Source organism: Lacerta agilis, chromosome 12, assembly GCF_009819535.1.
Source record: "Lacerta agilis isolate rLacAgi1 chromosome 12, rLacAgi1.pri, whole genome shotgun sequence".
Classification (NCBI taxonomy): domain Eukaryota; kingdom Metazoa; phylum Chordata; class Lepidosauria; order Squamata; family Lacertidae; genus Lacerta; species Lacerta agilis.
Window position 1 is genome coordinate 12,364,409 of NC_046323.1, and position 18,206 is coordinate 12,382,614.

Genomic DNA, 18,206 nt, shown 5'->3' on the forward strand with positions numbered 1-18,206 from the left:
TGGATTCAATGAGACTTACTGCTAAAAAGTGTGTACAGTACAGGTTTGCAAACTTGGGAACAAACTACATGGAATCAGTTATTAGAGCTCCAAATGCTATTTTTAAATGAAATGCTGCTGCAGAGGCTGTCAATATGTTTGGAGCAATGGTGCCTGGGAAAGAGGAGTTTGACCCTTATCCTTAAACCACTTTCACAACCCAAATTCACCCCTTCCCCAGTTGCAGTTTGGCTTTTTGCAAAGAGTAAAATACAGATACCTATAAGAATTTTTAAAAGGAACAATGAAGCATTCGGGTGTTTTCTGGCACCCTTAGAAGGGTGAAAACTGATCTGTGCAGCCCGTTTAGCATTTCTGAAGGCCTAGTGATAATAGAACCAATTAACACAAAATCAGCTAGAAGATCAGTGTGAAGAAAGCACTTGCCAATTTAGAGTATAATTCCCATATGACTATTTCCAATTAACATCAGTCATCTTGATTATGCAGGTTCAGATTTCTATTAACTGTTTTCCTTCAGAAGATCCAGAAAAAGGATAGCTGCTAAGTTCAGATATTTGATTTCATAACATGTGTGTGTGTGTGTGTGTGTGTATGGTGTTTGATTTTTTTTAACCACTCCAAAGTGGTTTGAGATAATAGAATTCAAGGCCTTGAGCTAAGAGCTCACAATTACTATTGCATCAGTGTTGTTGAAAAACCATCAACTAGGTTTCTATATTTTAAAAATACCTCTGAACATTTTTTCAACAAGTTCAATCACAGCCTGATCTTAATCAATATGCCCTCAAGTGTTCAATATCTGTTTGGAAAAGAAAAAGAAGTACTTTAATCTCTTCATTAGACAGGAGGGCCTGGTGTGCTCTGGTCCATGGGGTCATGAAGAGTCGGACACAACTAAACGACTAAACAACAACAACAATCTCTTCATCACTAGGAGAAGCAAGCAATTCCGATTAACAGTAAAGTGGACTGATCTGGGATTGTACACAAGAGTTTATCATTTATCAGGGTATATAAAACACTGCCGTTGGAGCTGCAAGATTTGGGTTCAGCCAAAGCACAATTTACAAAAATGTTTTATGGCGAACCTGCTGCACAACCAAGGTCCCATAGTCTGAAACAAGTTCATCCAGCACCTTGCATAGAACCTATGAAACAAACCTCAAGAGTCACCCTTGTCAGCTAATCAATAAAATGCAGGTCATTTAAAACAAAAACAGGAAACAAGAAACAGTTGCGATCTCCCACACAAGCGGAAACACAATTGTTACATTGTCAATATATTTACCTTCATGTTTCCATCGAAACCTCTCTTGGGTTGATGGTTACAAAGACCTTAGTGGCAGCAACAGCAGCAACCCTGGGGTTAGAGGACTGAGAGGTAAAGGGCGGAGAGAGATCCCTATATTCCAGGCAGTTGCTTTTTTTCCCCTGCCCGCAAACACAGCAACATCGATGAAGGGAGGAAATGATGTAGCACTAGCGAGGGAAAAAAGGAAAGAGAAAGAAATAGAAGATACAGCAGCACCAAACAGATGGAAAGCCACACCACTTTCCCTTTCTCTCACTGCGTGCCAGCCAGATGCAGCCAGAGGAAGGCTGCCCACCCCCCCCCCCCCCAGCCCTAGCCCCCTCTCCAGTAGGAAAACATTTGCAACCCCCACAAAACAGGAAAGAGCGAGATTTTGGCTAAGGGGCACCAGTGGCAGGGGATCTTTGCCTGCAAAGAAATAGAATAAAAAGCCGGGGGAGGGGTAAAGAGAGACCCGTCACCGCCCCCCTCGACACCTGTCAGCTCTTTTCTCCAACAAACTCCCCTCCCCGCCTCGGCGTCCCCGGCGCCTGTTGCTATGGAGCACCCCGATAACACACACCTTGGGGGTGGGGGTGGGAAAGAGGAGAGAAATAAATGGGGGGGGGGGAGAGAGAGAACAAGAGGAAGACGAGAGAGGAGTTGGAACAGGAAAGGAGGTGGCAATGCGCCGCAGGGACCCCTCGCGGACAAGGCGGGCGGGCACAATATATATATACACACATACCTGTGTGTGTGCGTACACCTCACACACATATCTAATGTACACACACACACACACACACACACACGCAACTCGGTATGCCCCCAGCTCCCTTTCCCCCGCCTTCCAAGGGTCGCCCCAAACTCGCGCGTCCGCGGCCATTTCTCGCGTGCCCAATAACTACCGTGCCTCAGAGCTGAGGTGATATTTGTATTTGTATTATTATTATTATTATCGCCTCGCCTCACACGGCGCGCCCCTCTTACCGAGCGAGAAGCCCCCTCAGTGCGAGCCGCTCGAGGACGCCTCCTCCTCCCCGCTCCCTCCGCAGCGCTCGGTCCGTGGCTCGACTCCCTCGGAGCGGCGAAGGCGGCCCAGGCGCATCCTCTCTCCGTCGTCCCGCCGCGCCACAGGCTCGCGCTCCACCTCAGCGCTCTCATTCACTTCCGCTGCCAGCGGCGGGCACGGAGCGGAAGAAGCCGGGAGGGAGGGAGACGCCCCTCCCGCCCGGCTAGCGCGAGGGACCGCGCATGCGCCGCCCCGGGCCTCGCGGCGGCGGCGGCTGCTGCTGCTGCTCGACCTCGGCTTCGGAACTCCGCCCGCCGCTCAGCGGAGATAAGAAGGGCGGCCGCCCCGGTTTGGGGTCAAGGGCGGCGGCCCGCTCTCCAGCAACGCAACAAAGGCTGCAGCCGCGCAGGGAGGGAGCCCCGCTCGGTCCCAAGCAAGGGGACGCGCGTGGGATTAGGCCGCCAGAGATGTCGTGAAAACCGCGGTGGCCATCCATGACCACGGTCATCTTGCACTCTCCGCAGGTGTCTTGCAAAAAGCTCTCTTGCAAAAGAATCATTGTCTATTGAAGAAACTCCCCACGACGAGTGCAAGTAGGAAGCTTATGCCCAGCCAGTCCATTGGCCCTTCTAGCTCAGTGTTTCTGTGAACCGCCCTGAGACCTCCGGATACAGGGAGGTATATAAATTCAATCAATCAATCAATCATAAAATTATTGTCTGCACTGGCTGGCAGCGCCTCTCCGGGGTTTCAGCAGGGCTCTGACTCGGCCCTATCTGGAGATGCCGAGGAATGAACCTTGCACCTTCTGTGCGCAGAGCAGATGCTCTAACCGCAGTGATTTCCTGGAGGGCAATAACACAATTTCCAGGTGACACAACTCTCCTGAATGCCTGAAGAGTAATTTCACAGACAGCCTTGGGAAGAAGTATCGTCATTGGGCAAGTCTAACCTGCAGGTGCACCTGGCTGTGTCCCACAACCTCACAGGGCCATCCAGTAGACCCTTCCGCCATTGACATAATTAATTGCCCTGTGGCTGAACAGACCCACATGGTCCTTTCAGCCCAGTAACTCCCAGGAGTGACCAGCCAGAGACACCCTGCATGCCTTGCAGCTCTACTTTTACACTGAAACAAGCTTTTAATTCTCCATGCGTACTTCTATGGGTTCTCTCCCCCCCCCCCTGTACTAGACTTGCACCCACTACTGTACTAGCCCAGCCACTGGTAACAAGGCTTCTTACCCACCTCTTCCCAGCACAGCAAGACTACTGTGCCTATTTTAATTTCATCCTTGTTTTACAAAATTACACTTAAAATCACATTTAACAAAATCACGAATTTCCCTTCTTGTATTGGATGTAAGTTTTTAAAGGCTTAAGTCTTTACATGGTAGCTGACTAGAGCCATGCAGGAATCCCATCAATTAAGTAACTTCGGAGACAAGGCAGATGGCAACAGATAGTGTTGCTGCGGTGCCTGTAATACAGCCATAACCAGTAATTCGGAGTACATGCGGCCATTTGTTTAGCCTGAAATTCTTGCAGGACTCCTAAGTGAAACATGTTATTAACTCACTGTTGATGTGGTAAGCAGTCTTAAGGCTAGGATTGAACAGTATCCATGTAATTGCACATGAATACCACTGTTGTGCCTGACAATACTCATGCCAAAGTAAGTACAACTAATTTCAGGTACCACAAAAGTTTATTTTCTTGTCTCTACAGAATCAGGGCAACTTGACACATCCACAAAGAGAAGCAAATGTGCAAGATCCCTGTGTTCTCCTGCATGTAACCAAATAGCATTTGTGCATCCACTTCTAAGCACTTGTGTTATAGTCAGTTGGTTTGCATGTTAAAGACTACTAGTCTGAAATTCATCCTGCTCAAGTGGTGTTTGCAGTTTGAACCTCAACACCACCTAATGCACTGACCGCAGTATGTAGTGCAGTATTCACTTTCAAGTTCTGATATACCACCACAAGGATTTCCGTTTGGCCAACAGAACTTTCCCCCTCCTCTCTGTGCAGCCTTCCCAAATCTGCTCTGGAGGGTTCAGAGTGGGTGGGGGGTATCCATAACAGATTTAGGGGGTATTTGGGGCAGGTACATGGAGAGGAAAGTCTGTTGGTCAGCCAAAAGTCCTTGCAGTGATGGAAAGGGTGCATTGAATGCTGCACTCTAATCTGGACCCACAATTCACCATGGGCTGAGACCCAATTCAATTGAGTGAACCAATATTTCACCGTGCTAAAAAAGTTGTATGGATTGAAAACTCCAGACTTAGTTACTGAGAAAAGTTACATATACCTTTCAGGTTACATAGGCACTTGTGTTTTGCAGGTGTTAAAAAGAATTCACAGCAGCCTCCCTTTAATCTTATGTTAACTATATTACAAATTTAAAATACTTTTGAAGTGCTTTACTTTCCATTCTTTGTCTTCCAAAAGAATAATTAAAATAAGAAGTGAGGTGATGAAGTTCTAATTGGCATATGAAAGCGCCAACAGTAAAACTTTAAGCCTCTTTGTAGCTGCTAGTTACAAAGAAGATCTGCAAGGGTTGTGCAAACACCAGTGGGAATTTAAGAATCCTTTTAATAAGAAAGAAAGGTAGTTAACATTTACCAAAAAAGAAAGAAAGAAAAGAAAACCCTAACCCCAAACATTTGCAGTATTTGTACATGTATGTCAGCAGAGCTTGAAGAAATTTTGAGCTGAGCCTTCAATTTGATTGCAACTATTTTATAATAATAATAATAATAATTTATTATTTATACCCCGCCCATCTGGCCGGGTCTCCCCAGCCACTCTGGGCGGCCTCCAACAAATATTAAAATACAATACAGAGTCACAAATTAAAAACTTCCCTAAACAGGGCTGCCTTTAGGTGTTTTCTGAATGTCAGGTAGTTGTTTATTCCCTTGACTTCTGACGGGAGGGCGTTCCACAGGGCAGGCGCCACTACCGAGAAGGCCCTCTGCCTGGTTCCCTGTAGTTTTGCTTCTCGCAGTGAGGGAACCGCCAGAAGGCCCTCGGCGCTGGATCTCAGTGTCCGGGCTGAATGATGGGGGTGGAGACGCTCCTTCAGGTATACAGGACCGAGGCCGTTTAGGGCTTTAAAGGTCAACACCAACACTTTGAATTGTGCTCGGAAACGTACTGGGAGCCAATGCAGATCTCTCAGGACCGGTGTTATTATTTAGTGAAAATAATGTAATTAAATCAGGAAAATAGAGGTTTGCATCTGGTTTTTACTAAAATGTATACAAAGTTTTAAGAGCAATTATGAATTAATACTCCCTTTTTCTCTTTTATTTGCTTCTCTACTAAAGGCAGCAACATATATGGGGCTAGCCTTGCTTGTAGGTGTGGCTAAATTTCCTCCACATGACCCTCTAACCAGGATGTCAGAAAAGGTGCATTGCTTGAACCAGCCCCAAAAGGGAATGCAAAAAAGCCCCAATCTCTAGAGATGTCCTCACTTAGAACAATATTAAATTTTTCATGTTTAGTTTGAAGATGTGATGGGATATCCATCACGCAGAGATTCCCTTTATTACTGCAATTCTATGCATGCCTACTCGGAAGTTCTATTGAGTTCAATCGGAACTATTTCCAGGGAAGTGGGTGCATAATTGCAGCCTAAATAAAATAGCTTTCTTGGTCTTAATACATTAATGGCTTCATTGATTCCTTGCTTTAAATACAGCACTAAGAATTTTGCTCAGAAGACAGTACAGGCCTGGAGGATGAATGGAATGCACTCCCCAAGTGGTGAAGAACAGCCACACTTTCACACCATCTGAAGCTAAATGTCACCAAGGCACTTCACACAGTATATTATAAATGGCCTTGAAGGTTAGAAATGCAGCATGAACAGACAAATATGCAGACTTTTATTTATGCAAGAACTGGTTTCCATAAAATAGGAAATAAAATGTACAGCTGTGATATTTGTACATGCATTTTATGCAATTTTCTGAAAGGGAACAGCATTTTACAGAAAGGAATAAAGAGATGTCTGTTTATCCCTGTTGGGTTTCAGAAATTGAAATGCTTACTTACCAGACTGCTAATGGTGGCATTGACTAGTTCAAACCACTTCACAGTACTCTCAGGTACTAAATCATGTATAAATTAAAGACCTCTCCCCCACACACACCCCAAAAAAACCAATAACCCTGACCTGCAGATTGAGAAAAAACATTAAAAAAACATTTTAAAATACATTTCTTCAACAGCAAAAAAAAAAGATAAATTAAAGTTCATACCTATCAGTATGTTTATTTTCCTCCCTACAGATTGTTCTACGCTTCTTTACCTAGCTCTACCTATTGGATGGGTCAAATTTACATGAAGAATTCCAAGGCTTATATAGACTTTAGGTTAAGGGTGGAGAATCCGTGACCCCTTAGATATTGCTGGTCTACAATTGCTATTATCCTTCACCATGCTGGCTGGGGTTGATGGGTCCAACAACATCCAGAAGGCCACAGGTTCCCCATCCCTACTATTAGGATGAAACATACTTGGCACCTAAGCTCATAGGCAATAATAGAAAAAATGCAGGTTTGCTTATCCCATCTAGCAGAGATCTTAAATGAGCATCACTGATCCTGGTATTGGTTACTTGTCGTAGTATTTTTTCAGATGGGGGGGGGTTATGCATGTTTAAATAACACCTCCAGTTATATTTTTAAAAGCTATGACCCTGCTATTCTATTGTCTGTCTGTCAATGTGTTAGTATACCAGAGTATCCTTTTGTCCTGCCTGCTTAGTGGGAGCCCAGTTCCTTAGTGGCATAGCAACACACACAAACCTCACAGAGATTTTTCTGCTGGAAATTGTCCTCTTACCACACAACGTTTAAACAAGTGAATGTTGTGTTTGGGTGGATTTGATTCCTTTATGCATGGTTAACTGCAAATAGTGATTAATTCAGATCTGCACCACCAGGGGCTTTCCACAGAAAATGCATTGAGTGTTGAAAGCACAAGCCCTTTTTCACACAACCTCCTGCTCAATATACAAAACTCAGATCTAGAGCAGCCTCATAAAATGACTGTCTCTGCACCTGCTTATAGACCTCCAGGAAGGAAAGAAGTGCTTGGCACGGCACCTACCCTTCAGTAATCAGTTCCATTGTCAAATGCCTCTTCTGGTGAAGAAGCTTCTCCTTGTATGCAATAAATCTACCTTCCTATAACTGAAGCCCAACAGATCTAGTCCTGCCCTCTAGGGACAAACCTTTGCCCTTAGAAAGCGTTATCCATGAGCCCTTACATCTTTTCTTCTGCAGGCTAAATGCTCATAGTGCCTTCAGCTTTTCCTCACAGCACTTTTGTTTCCCATATCCTACCCAGACAGTATTCATTCTTCTCCAAGTTGTCTATATATTCTATATTATATATTATATATTGGTACCTCGGTTTAAGAACAGCCCTGTTTACAAAGTATTCGGATTACAAACTCCACAAAACCGGAAGTAGTGTTCCAGTTTGCGAACTTTACCTCGGTCTAAGAACGGAAACCGAATGGTGGAAGGGCACCGGCGGTGGGAGGCCACATTAGGGAAAGTGCTCCTCGGTTTAAGAATGGTTTTGGTTTAAGAACAGACGTCCGGAATGGATTAAGTTCGTAAACCGGGGTACCACTGTATTATATATTATATATACCCTGCCTTTTTTCCCTGACAGGGGCTCAAGGAGACATACAGACAAACTAAGAACAGCTAAAACCGGGGGGGGGGGGGTAATTAAAAAACAATTAAACATTAATAGAATTAGAACTATAGATATAAAATATCTATTACAACATGCAACCACAACTCACGGCAGCACCAGCCCCCTCATTAAAAGCAGTCAGTTCCCAAAAGCCTGTTGGAACAAAAAGTTCTTCACCTGCAGGTGGAAGGACAACAAGGAGGGAGCCAGTCTCTAGCTTCTCTAGGGAAGGAGTTCCAAAAAGTCAAGGAGGAGCCACTAAGAAGGTCCTTCTTCTTCTTAAAGTGTGGCTTCCAGATTTGCATGAAACCCTTTACCACCACGGATTGCCTCCTCAATGTTGATCATCACCTGACAGGAGGAGGTTGGTGGTGAGATATTAGATCTGCCGCAACAATACCAGGTCTGTTGTAGCTCACCCAGTTTTAACCTCGGCTGCATGGCATGAACCAAGCAACACGCTCCCTTCCACACCCACTGTTAGGCCAAGTGTTTTGAAAGACTGCTTGGGTTGCTTGTGCAGTTAGGCTGGTTCCTCTATAACTCAGTTGCTAAACAGCAGTCACCAGATATCAGTTCTAAGTAACCACAAATGTCGATTACTGCTGTAGAACTTCCTCCCTAGGGAAGCTCATCAGGTATTGAATATAAGCTCTGAGTAACTACAAAAATAAGTGTAGTTTGGTGCTGTAGAAATCTCTCCCCATGCCCCCTCACATCATCAGTGTGACCATCTGTCCTATTTTACAGGACAGTCCCTCCATTAGAATGAGTCCTCTATTGTAGGGCTGCACAGGCCAAGTCTGGTTTAAAGTACCATAAGAAAGGAAAGCAAGAGGGCATTTGATACTGGCCATTAACAGTGAGACCTGAACAACACCTGACCATAGTCTTCTTCCCCACAATGTTGAGATGGATTGCATTTCTATTTAAATGACGGTCAATATTTCTAAAATTGTGTTTAGACACACAAATAAACCTGAGCAAAACTGAAGCAAAATCAGTGTCCTTTGCTGCCCATAGTCTCTCAGAAGGCTGGCGGTTCAGTAGGGTCTTTAGGGAACAGTCCTGGAACTCTGTTATACAGCTCTTTTAGTCTATGGTGTTGGTCATCTTAAATTGTAATTAAGTATTGATTTTGACATTTTCCTGGGCTGCCCCCAAGGGCCCTTATGGTGATAGGGCAGGATATAAATCTAATCAACAAATTAATGCCAGAATTGAAATGCATTTTATTTCACACTAGCAAAATGCCTGAAAAGGAGTATGTGTGGAGGGAACTTTTTATAAGATTACAAAGCACCCTTTTGGGTTCTGTATGCATTCTGTGGGGGAGGGGGGTTCCTCTTGTAAATGTATAGGTGCCCCCTCCATTTTTACTTGGTGCTTGGACACTTGCTGTTTCCCCCCCCTAGATTCCTGAAACAAAATCTTACACCTGTCAGTATGGGACAAGAAGGTTATGCCCTCATCACAGCACTATCCTCAAGAGTACATCACCTTACTGTACTTTTCTTCACAAGAGCATATGAAATCATTTAATTTATTTAAATTGGGTGGTGGGTGGGGTGGGGTGGTGGGTGGGAGAGACAACCTATGAGGCTGAGCCAGCATGGCTACTGGGTGCTATAGTCATTTCTGGAAAGCCACAGGTTCGAACCCATTTTAAATGAACATCCAAAACAAAAAAAATGCTTTCTTCTATTTTGAATAGCTTATTCCTCTTAAATTCATCATCGGGAATGCACACAATTCCTCTGAATAAATTTCTGTTTACTTAAAAGCACACATTCTTGAAGAGTTTTTCAAAAGTCTGCACTTTTTATCCAGGGTTCAAAATACAGCAGCCTCTACTATCCATGAATTGCAAAGCACTTTTAGAAGCAGCACAAAGAGCAATTTGGTCTTAGGAGATACACAGTGGGACTCAACAGGATGGGGAGCTGAGTCATAGCAGACGTTTAACCGCCAAGTGGTCCTGGCTCTCATTTGGTCCACAATGCACAATTATAATTATGAAATTAATATTGCATTGTGCAATATTACGAGCACTCGGGGTGTCTGACCAAAGAGATTGCCATCAAAAAGGAAACTTTAACAGCTCTCAAAAGACTTAAAGCAGAACGTCTTTATAGGAGTTACTTACATTTGCATGCCACCATCTCTACATGTCACTGAACACACCAGGTTTAATTATGAATTAAGATTTACCATTTGCCATGCATGACAGCCACTACTCAAAGGTCCCCGGTTATATGAAATGGATGCTTGATAAGATTTATTCAACGTAGCAATGCAAGATCCACAGGGCAGTGGTTTTTTAAAGGAGCTAAACCAGTTCTCACCAATAGAAGTACGGCATTAAAGTGACACACCCAGGCCAAGAATCTGACGTGTACATGTGACTATTGCTTTTTCCTTTCACCTTCTAGAAATCTAGAGCAAACTGTCATACACAGTTCTTTTTTGCTGTAGGAAGCCAAATGCTCAAGTACAGGGATTACAATAAATGCCCAATATTAGAATAAATTTTATAACAGCAGTGTGTACTGGGAAGAATTCCAGAAGCAGTTCTGAAAAGTGCCAAGTCATTTCCCTGTCTGCGTGATCAGGCAACCCAATCTCTCTATACAAACTTGTTACTTTTTCAGACATTCTTTTGCTCTTTACACCCTTTGGACAGCTGAACCCGAACCATCCATGATGCCACTGGCGTTGGGGCCTGTTTGACCCAGAAAAAAATTGAACGCACACTTTATTCTGCTGGAGAATTAGGTTATGTGGATCTGGGCCAAAGAAATTACTTCATTATTATGCAGAGTGGCTAGGTAGTTAACAATGGGATATGTGGAAATGCTAGATAGCTAATGAGCCAAGCGGAATTCATAATTACATATACAAGTGCAAGGGAGAAACCTGCTGAACTAAGGTTCAGACAAAGATAAAGAGCCTGAAGTGAATGAAATGCACAACTTAACATAAGCCAGAGCTCTAGGTGCTCTCAAACACTAAATATATAACAATCTGCTAAACCCCACATAAAAATATGCTAAATACCCTCATATCACCAAAATGTATTCTGCAGCTTGAGACCCAAATCCCTGAAGGAGAGCCTCTCTCTTTATCAGCCTGCCTAGAATCATAGGGGATGAGGGGCCTTGCCCCCCCATAAAATATTCGAGGGGGCCAGCCTCTCCCCCAAAGTTGATGGACATTTGTAGGGGAATCATAGCTAACATATATGTTATAATCCTCACTTGTTCTCAAAACGCACACTATAGCAATCTGAACACTGGTATTGCTTCATTGCTTTATCAATTGATTCTTAGTAGCTTTAAAGCCTCCATGGACTTTACTAGACAGTAAGTACCATATATACTTGAGTATAAGCCTAGTTTTTCAGCACATTTTTTGTGCTGAAAAAGCTGCCCCTTGGCTTATACTCGAGTGAGGCGGGCGGTGGGGGCGGCGAGAAAGAAGCCCTTTCTCTCCACTCGTGCCGCCACCCGCTCTCCCCAGTCAACCATTCCTTAAGAAGTGTACAAGAACAGCGGTTCTTTACTCTCCCCAGGCAGCTTGTTCCATTCCTGAACTGCTTGCATAAATGCAAACTTGGCAAAGGAGGAAGAGGAAGGAGCAGCCCAAAGGGCTGCTTTCGGGCTGCTTGTTCCTCCTCCTCCTCCACAGCGGCAAAGGTGAATCGGCTTATACTTGAGTCAATAAGCTTTCCCAGGTTTTTGTAGGAAAATTAGGTGCCACGGTTTATATTTGGGTCGGCTTATACTCGGGTATATACGGTACACAGGTTTGGAATGAAGGAGGGTCAAGGATTTGGTAGAGCACCAGGGCAGGAGGCCCAGAAGTTGCTGCACTTTCCAGCTGATTCACAACAGATTGAAAGCAGACAGAAAAGGAGCTACCAAGTAGTAGACGTGAAAAGGGCCGAGGGGTCTTAGTAAATCACAAGCTTAACATGAGTCAACAGTGTGGTTCAGCAGCAGAACTAAAAAGGCTGGATGGCCATCTGTTATGGATGCTTTAGTTGAGCTGCCTGCATTTCAGGGGGTTGGACTAGATGCAGGAACGAAGGAAAGCGTTGTAACACCCGGGGCAGGCGTCGCTACGTAGGGCGCATGTGCGGCGTCACTACGCACGACGCATGCACCATACATAGCAACGCTGCACATGTGCTGTACATAGTGGTTAGCTGCCACCACTCCAGCACCGTACGGACGGTGCCAGCAAACCGCTATACAGCGCAGTGCGGCGTTGCTATGTACAGCGCATGCGTGTGATGCCCAACATGCGCTGTACTTAGCGTTTTGCTGGCAGTGGCGCTCCAGCACCGTACGGACGGTGCCGGGATCCTCTGCTCGTGGCTGCAGCCTCAAATGGAGGATCCTCCACATGGGGCTGCAGCAGCATGATGGCTGCTCGCGTCGCCATGAGCCCTTGCGGGGTGTCTTCTTGTCACCCCTACAGACATGGCACCTGGGGCGCACCCCCCCCACCCCCCCATTGCAACGCCACTGACTAGATAACCCTCAGGACCCCTTCCATGGTCCCGCAGACACCATGGTGGGCCAGTGTGTGTGTGTGTGTGTGTGTGTGCACGCACATGCATGCATGCGCAAATACTATTTCCGGTGCTACTTCTGGTGCAGAGGAGGCGTGCACAGCTTCCCATTGGCTTCAGGAGCTTCCTGCAGTCAATGGGAAGCTGGCCAGCGTTGCAGAAGGCAGTCCCCACTCTGCTCTGTGCCGGTTTAGCATGGTGCATGGGAGCCGACCAAGCGGGCAGGGGGGGCATCCTCGAGTGGGCGGCAGGGGTCCATGGGTCGGTTAAACGACCCTCATGGGCCGCTTGTGGCCCATGGAACTTAGGTTGCTGACCCCTATCCTGGAATAAAGATTTAACTTAATTGGCGTCAAGTGATTTATTGTTTTTGCTGCTGATATACAACTGACTACAGCCGTGTCAGTGGTTTAATTGTCACTACACCGGAGGCATCCGTGCACATAATAGTTTTCACAATTATTGTGCACATTACTGAATTTCTTACATTTAGGTTGGTAGATTATTGTCTATTTGAAATCCAGATGCATGCTGAACTCATTCCTGCCATTCATTAAGTTTTTGTTTAATTAAGTTTATGTTTCTCCATGTTAGTTCCAGGAGTATTGTAAATCCGAAGCACCATTATTAATTTCATAGTAGGGATGATGATCCATATTTCCAGGGGATACTATTGGCCAGTTCTCTGCATGTCAAATATAGAAGCTTGTCTCAGAGAGAAACTCACCAAATAAGCCAAGCAAAGGAAGATGGAGGTAACATTAGCATGCATGGTTAAGGGATAAACTGCCACTTTTATTTTATAAAATCCCAAGTTTCCTTTCACATGTAACCAACAAAAATAGGGAGCTTCTAAATACACCAGAACACTTCATCAGGCTTCTGTTAAGCAAAGTGGAAAAGTGGAATGAGGAGGAGCAGGGAGGAAAACTGCCTTAAAACTGAAGCCATAACATTGGTCAAAAAAAATCAGAAGGGGCATGATTTTGACACTGTGGGAATTCCTGAGAACTAATTATGAACCCACAGCATTGTATTCCTTATACCCATAAAGCTTGCCCTGAAAGGTTTTATTTCATTTTATTTCATTTTACTAGGTCAGCTGCTTATCTATTAGGCCATATTCTATAAATGCCTACTGGAAATTGTGACCGGCTCTCAGAATTAAACCAGCGCTCTGCCATCACCCAGTGGAACATTGCCTCTCTTACAAGAGATGCAAAAACTCTGCACTAGATGCCATTCCAGTCATTAATGCCTGGAATCCTGCCCTTAGTCAATGTGCTTTATGTTCCTGAGTGACAGCTTGGCTGCTTATTCTGCAGCCCATCTGCTTGCATGGCAACCTGCCACCTTTGCAAGGTGATCTAGCTTTAGCAGAAACAGAACATCAGCCAGAGGGAAGCGACCTGAGAAAAGCCTGCCTCCACCTTTGGCATAAAGCACATCCATCCATTCAAACTTTCTATAGACTTATGCCAGTAGATCTGCAGGACAAGAAAAACATGAAGCAACAGGCACAGCTATGATTTATATTGCAATTACGAACTTGCCCAGAGAAATCAACTGGAAACAACTACTTGCTGTATTGACATTTTTTTAAAAAAATCATTGTGTATTTATTTTCTGATTGCAAAGTTCATCCTTAATGTTTCAAGTCTATTTTTGGATTCTATAAAAATTTGAATATTTCATAGAAAGGTGGAGTACATATGTTATTGGAGTGCAAGGGAACCAACCAAACAGGTCCTATGTCTTCCAATATCCTGCTGGACCAAGCCTTGAGCTCTTGCCAGTGGCCTGGGATGTAAAATGTTATGGAGGCTGATGTTTCTGCAACATGTTTTCTACTTTGTAATTTCATTAGTAACAATAGATGGACACCAACTACAAATAAACATTAGACAAGCTTGGCAGTTTCAAAGTTTTTAGCTTTGTTTACTAAAAACATGTCAAATAAATGTGCTAAATTAGATCACCCTCAAGGGCCATCAGAAAAAATCCTAGTACAAATTACCCTGTGCAAATCAAGTTGAAAAAGGGAAACTTTCCCATTCAAAGTTTTCCAGAAAATGTACATCATTGGCTCCGGCTCAGTAAAATTGTCATTCATCTCGTTTTTGCATTTGTTATCCCAACAGGAGACTCCACCAGAAGGCAAAATCCAAGTTTACAAAGTCATAACACTGCCATAACTTCAAAAGAGAAAGCTTCCCCCCAATGAGGTGATTGGTAAAAAGGAAGTTGAAGCCCAGTGAATAGCCCTTTCATGCTTAACTAAGCACCAATACCAGTACAGTATAACCTGAGTTGCCAGCTGCTCCTTATTCCAGGCCCCCCATCACTGCATTAAAAAAATATATTAAACTTTAGGGCAGGGGGGGGGGAGAATCTCAGACCCAGAAGCTGACTGTGTCTCTTCAAGCATCTCCTTCTGGCTCATACATGCAATATATATATATATATATTATATTTGCTAGGAGTGATAACAGAGTGAGTTTCCTTTAGTTCAGACATTGCAGCATTTCCCTGACCATGGAAAGTGTCAACCCTTCTGTTATCACTCCTAGCAAAAACGCAAAGGAGACAAATTGTGCTGACTTTGTAGCACGTGAAAAAGATGCCAAAGAGTTAAACAGCAGCAAGGAACATTTTTTTTGCTGAGAAAAGATAGAGTAGCTTGAATACTCAAATAACTTCAGCCATGGGGATAATATAAATCCTATAAGAAGATCAAGAGAAGCCTAGCTGGAGTCTAAAGACATTTTCCTCAGCATTATGATCACAAACTTTGCTTATCTTGAACGGTACGTGCTGCGCTATTTGTATGCAGCTAGAGCTCACTGGATTCTTTTTGTTTAGCTGTACTGTACACCATATCTTACCTCAAACTTATTTTGATTTACTGGGGCTCTTTTCATCGGAAATTATTTTCCAAGGCTAAACAAGAGCTATTACAGTTCTTGCTGTTCCACAAATGGTGATCTTGCAACAAGAGTATTAATTCAAAACAACCACTTCCTACTTCTTTTTTTTAAAAGAAGAGTTACATAACAGCAACAGTTTGGAGTCCCATTTGTCAGCCGTGTCTCAAAGCAAACTGCTCCTGCAACAGATTTGACACTTGCAAGAGACATGCTTTGGGTTTTTAAAAATTATTTTATCTAAATTAAAATCTTGCCCTATTTAAATGAAACACTTGGGTTACAGCCCCTTCTAATCAACCATTCTCTAGCTTCAGACTAGCCCACTGAAGTATTGGCTGAATGACTTTATAGCCTCCAATTTGTTTCACAGAAAATCCAATTAATATTTTCAGCAATTATAGCAATTCCCAATATCCCTAGCAATAGTACAGCATAGTTTAACAATTCCCAATATCCATTCCTCTGAGACTGTATAGGATTTCACACTTCCCATTTTTGACGTCTCACTAGTATGATATACCGGTATACCCCTATTTTCTGGTCACATCACCATAGGCAGAACAGATGGCTTTTATTTGAAGCACATTGTCTGGATTCATGTACCTGAATTCTGAGGCTTGATTTTTTTTGGGGGGGGGCAAGGCTCAAGGCAGTTTACAAAAACAACAACAATTAAATTATCAATAAGGAAATAATAATAATAATTTAAGAAAGTTAACTATATAAATTTAAAACAGAGTAAAACTCACAGCAGCTTTCTAAATATCTGGGTAGGCTTTTCTAAACAATTTTTTTTTAGCAGGTGCCAGAAAGGGTACATTGAAGATGCCTGCTGGATATCAATCGGCAGGGAGTGCTCCCACACTAAAAGATTGAGTTCCTACAGATACAGAGCAGGTATTATGTGGCACCAGGGCTGTCTTAAGCATATGCTGTGAGGAGACCCAGAGCTTACGGGTTAACAGCTCAGGGGAAATGACGTCCTGTCACTGGAGTGTGTTCGCATACGGGTACTATGCTTTGTTATGTGAACACTTGTACTTTCTGTTTTGGCTGCAAAGGGAGAGCAACATGTCTTCGCTCTCCCCTGGCTATTTGTTGCTTTTTGCTGCTGTACAATAAAGCTTTATAGAACAGAAGAAGCTGTGTACGAGTGCCTTACTGCAGTGCTGATATTCCTTACACACAGACACACCGCTGCTGAAGATACTCTGCTGGAACTGGGAGGAGCAGATTGGCGCAGTAGAAGCATGCTGGACACCATTGCACCTTTGATGTTCGCAGCCTCAACAGACGAGTCACAGAACATATGCGGCACCAGGGTGCAAAGACCCGCCCGGTGCCCCCCCAGGTTGCCCAGTCCCAGGTATGCAGGAGGGCAAGCCGGCTGCCTGCCTCAGCATCTTGCTGGCTTGGTCGCCCCCAAACTCATGGCACAGAGCCACACCCCCGGGCAGGTTCTTCCCCAGACTCAACTCTCGGGCCCCGGACTCTCAGCCTGGTGCCTCTGAGAGCCCGGCGCCCAGGTGCCCCGAACCCCTAGAGCCTATGGGTAAGACGGCCCTGTGTGGCACCTATATCACTTCCAGTTTCAAAGATCGAAGCAGTCTAGTGTGTATATATGAATCTTTTGGCTTCCTGTCAACAGCAAGGCAAGGGGACTTTCAACTATGCACTTCTTTAATTAGATATAAATATTGTAATATAAACAAACCAAGCCGGGGGGGGGGCAGCCAGAAACCAAACTAACCTCTTTACTCTTCTTCTCTTGCTCATCTCCTCCCACAATTCCTTTCCTCCTTCTCTGAAGCAAACTTCCTTCCATATTCTCCCTGAAATCTTTTTCTTTCTTTCTTGATAATACCTTGTAACACAGGGACAGGTGGAAAAGGGCAAAGCCAGCCTTAAATTGCCCTTATAAAGAACCGGAGCAGATTCCCCAGCAAATGTTCTTACAGAGAGGTCAAATCTAATTAATAGCAGTGAGAGAGATAGGTTTTCTTCTTTGCGTGAAAACTGGAGCTGAGCCAAAATTTCTCAGGAGACTTTTTTTTCTCTGAAGCAAGTCCTGAGATTTTCTTTCACCCCTGTAGAAAAATAAAAAGACCACTTTACTGAATTTTCTTTGCTCATTCTTCACCTCTCATGCACACAATGCACAGAACAATGCTGGAACTGAGGCATGCAAAATGATGGCCAGGCTGACTACACTGTTGCTGAGGTTGCAGTGACAACTTAGATATCTTTTCCTCTCCTGCTAAAGAAATTTTGTGAAATAGTCTCCTCGATTTGCCAGGAAACGGGGGTGGATAATTTTAAAAGGCCATTTGTGCACCATTCAAATACAAAATTTCCCGTGGAGTTTTCTGATAACAGATAAACATTGAATACAGATATAAATATGTTACATAAAGTGTCTGTCTCCTAGATTAATGAAGTAATCTAACTAACTATGAGGGGTCTTGCTAAAATTGGTTTAAGTAGCAGCAGCAGCAAAAGTGTTTCTAATTTCAAGCCAGACTTTAAGGGCATGCAGTGCAACCTTTTACCTATCTACTCAGAAATCTGTTCCAAGTGTTCAGCAGAGCTTGCTCAGAAGTAAATGGGCCAGGATTTGTAGCCTGAACCCTTAGTCCTACAACATAAAGCCAGATTATAAAGCATATTT

General features: G+C 44.0%; 1 protein-coding gene across 3 annotated transcripts in view; it reads right to left on the reverse strand.

Moving 5' to 3' along the window:
- Positions 1 to 17,613, reverse strand: part of ATP2C1 (ATPase secretory pathway Ca2+ transporting 1) — a 58,078-nt gene extending 40,465 nt beyond the window's left edge. Inside the window, exons 1-2 of one of the 3 annotated variants that reach the window (XM_033165850.1) lie at positions 2,285 to 2,375; positions 1,292 to 1,482 (exon numbers count right to left, since the gene is read on the reverse strand). In XM_033165850.1, the coding sequence (XP_033021741.1) occupies positions 1,292 to 1,297 (6 nt within the window). In that variant the 5' untranslated portion in view covers positions 1,298 to 1,482; positions 2,285 to 2,375. Of the gene's footprint in view, positions 1 to 1,291; positions 1,483 to 2,284; positions 2,446 to 17,288 lie in introns of those variants that run through there. The other 2 variants (XM_033165849.1, XM_033165848.1) reach the window with 2 other exon arrangements.
- Positions 17,614 to 18,206: the final 593 nt, after the last annotated feature.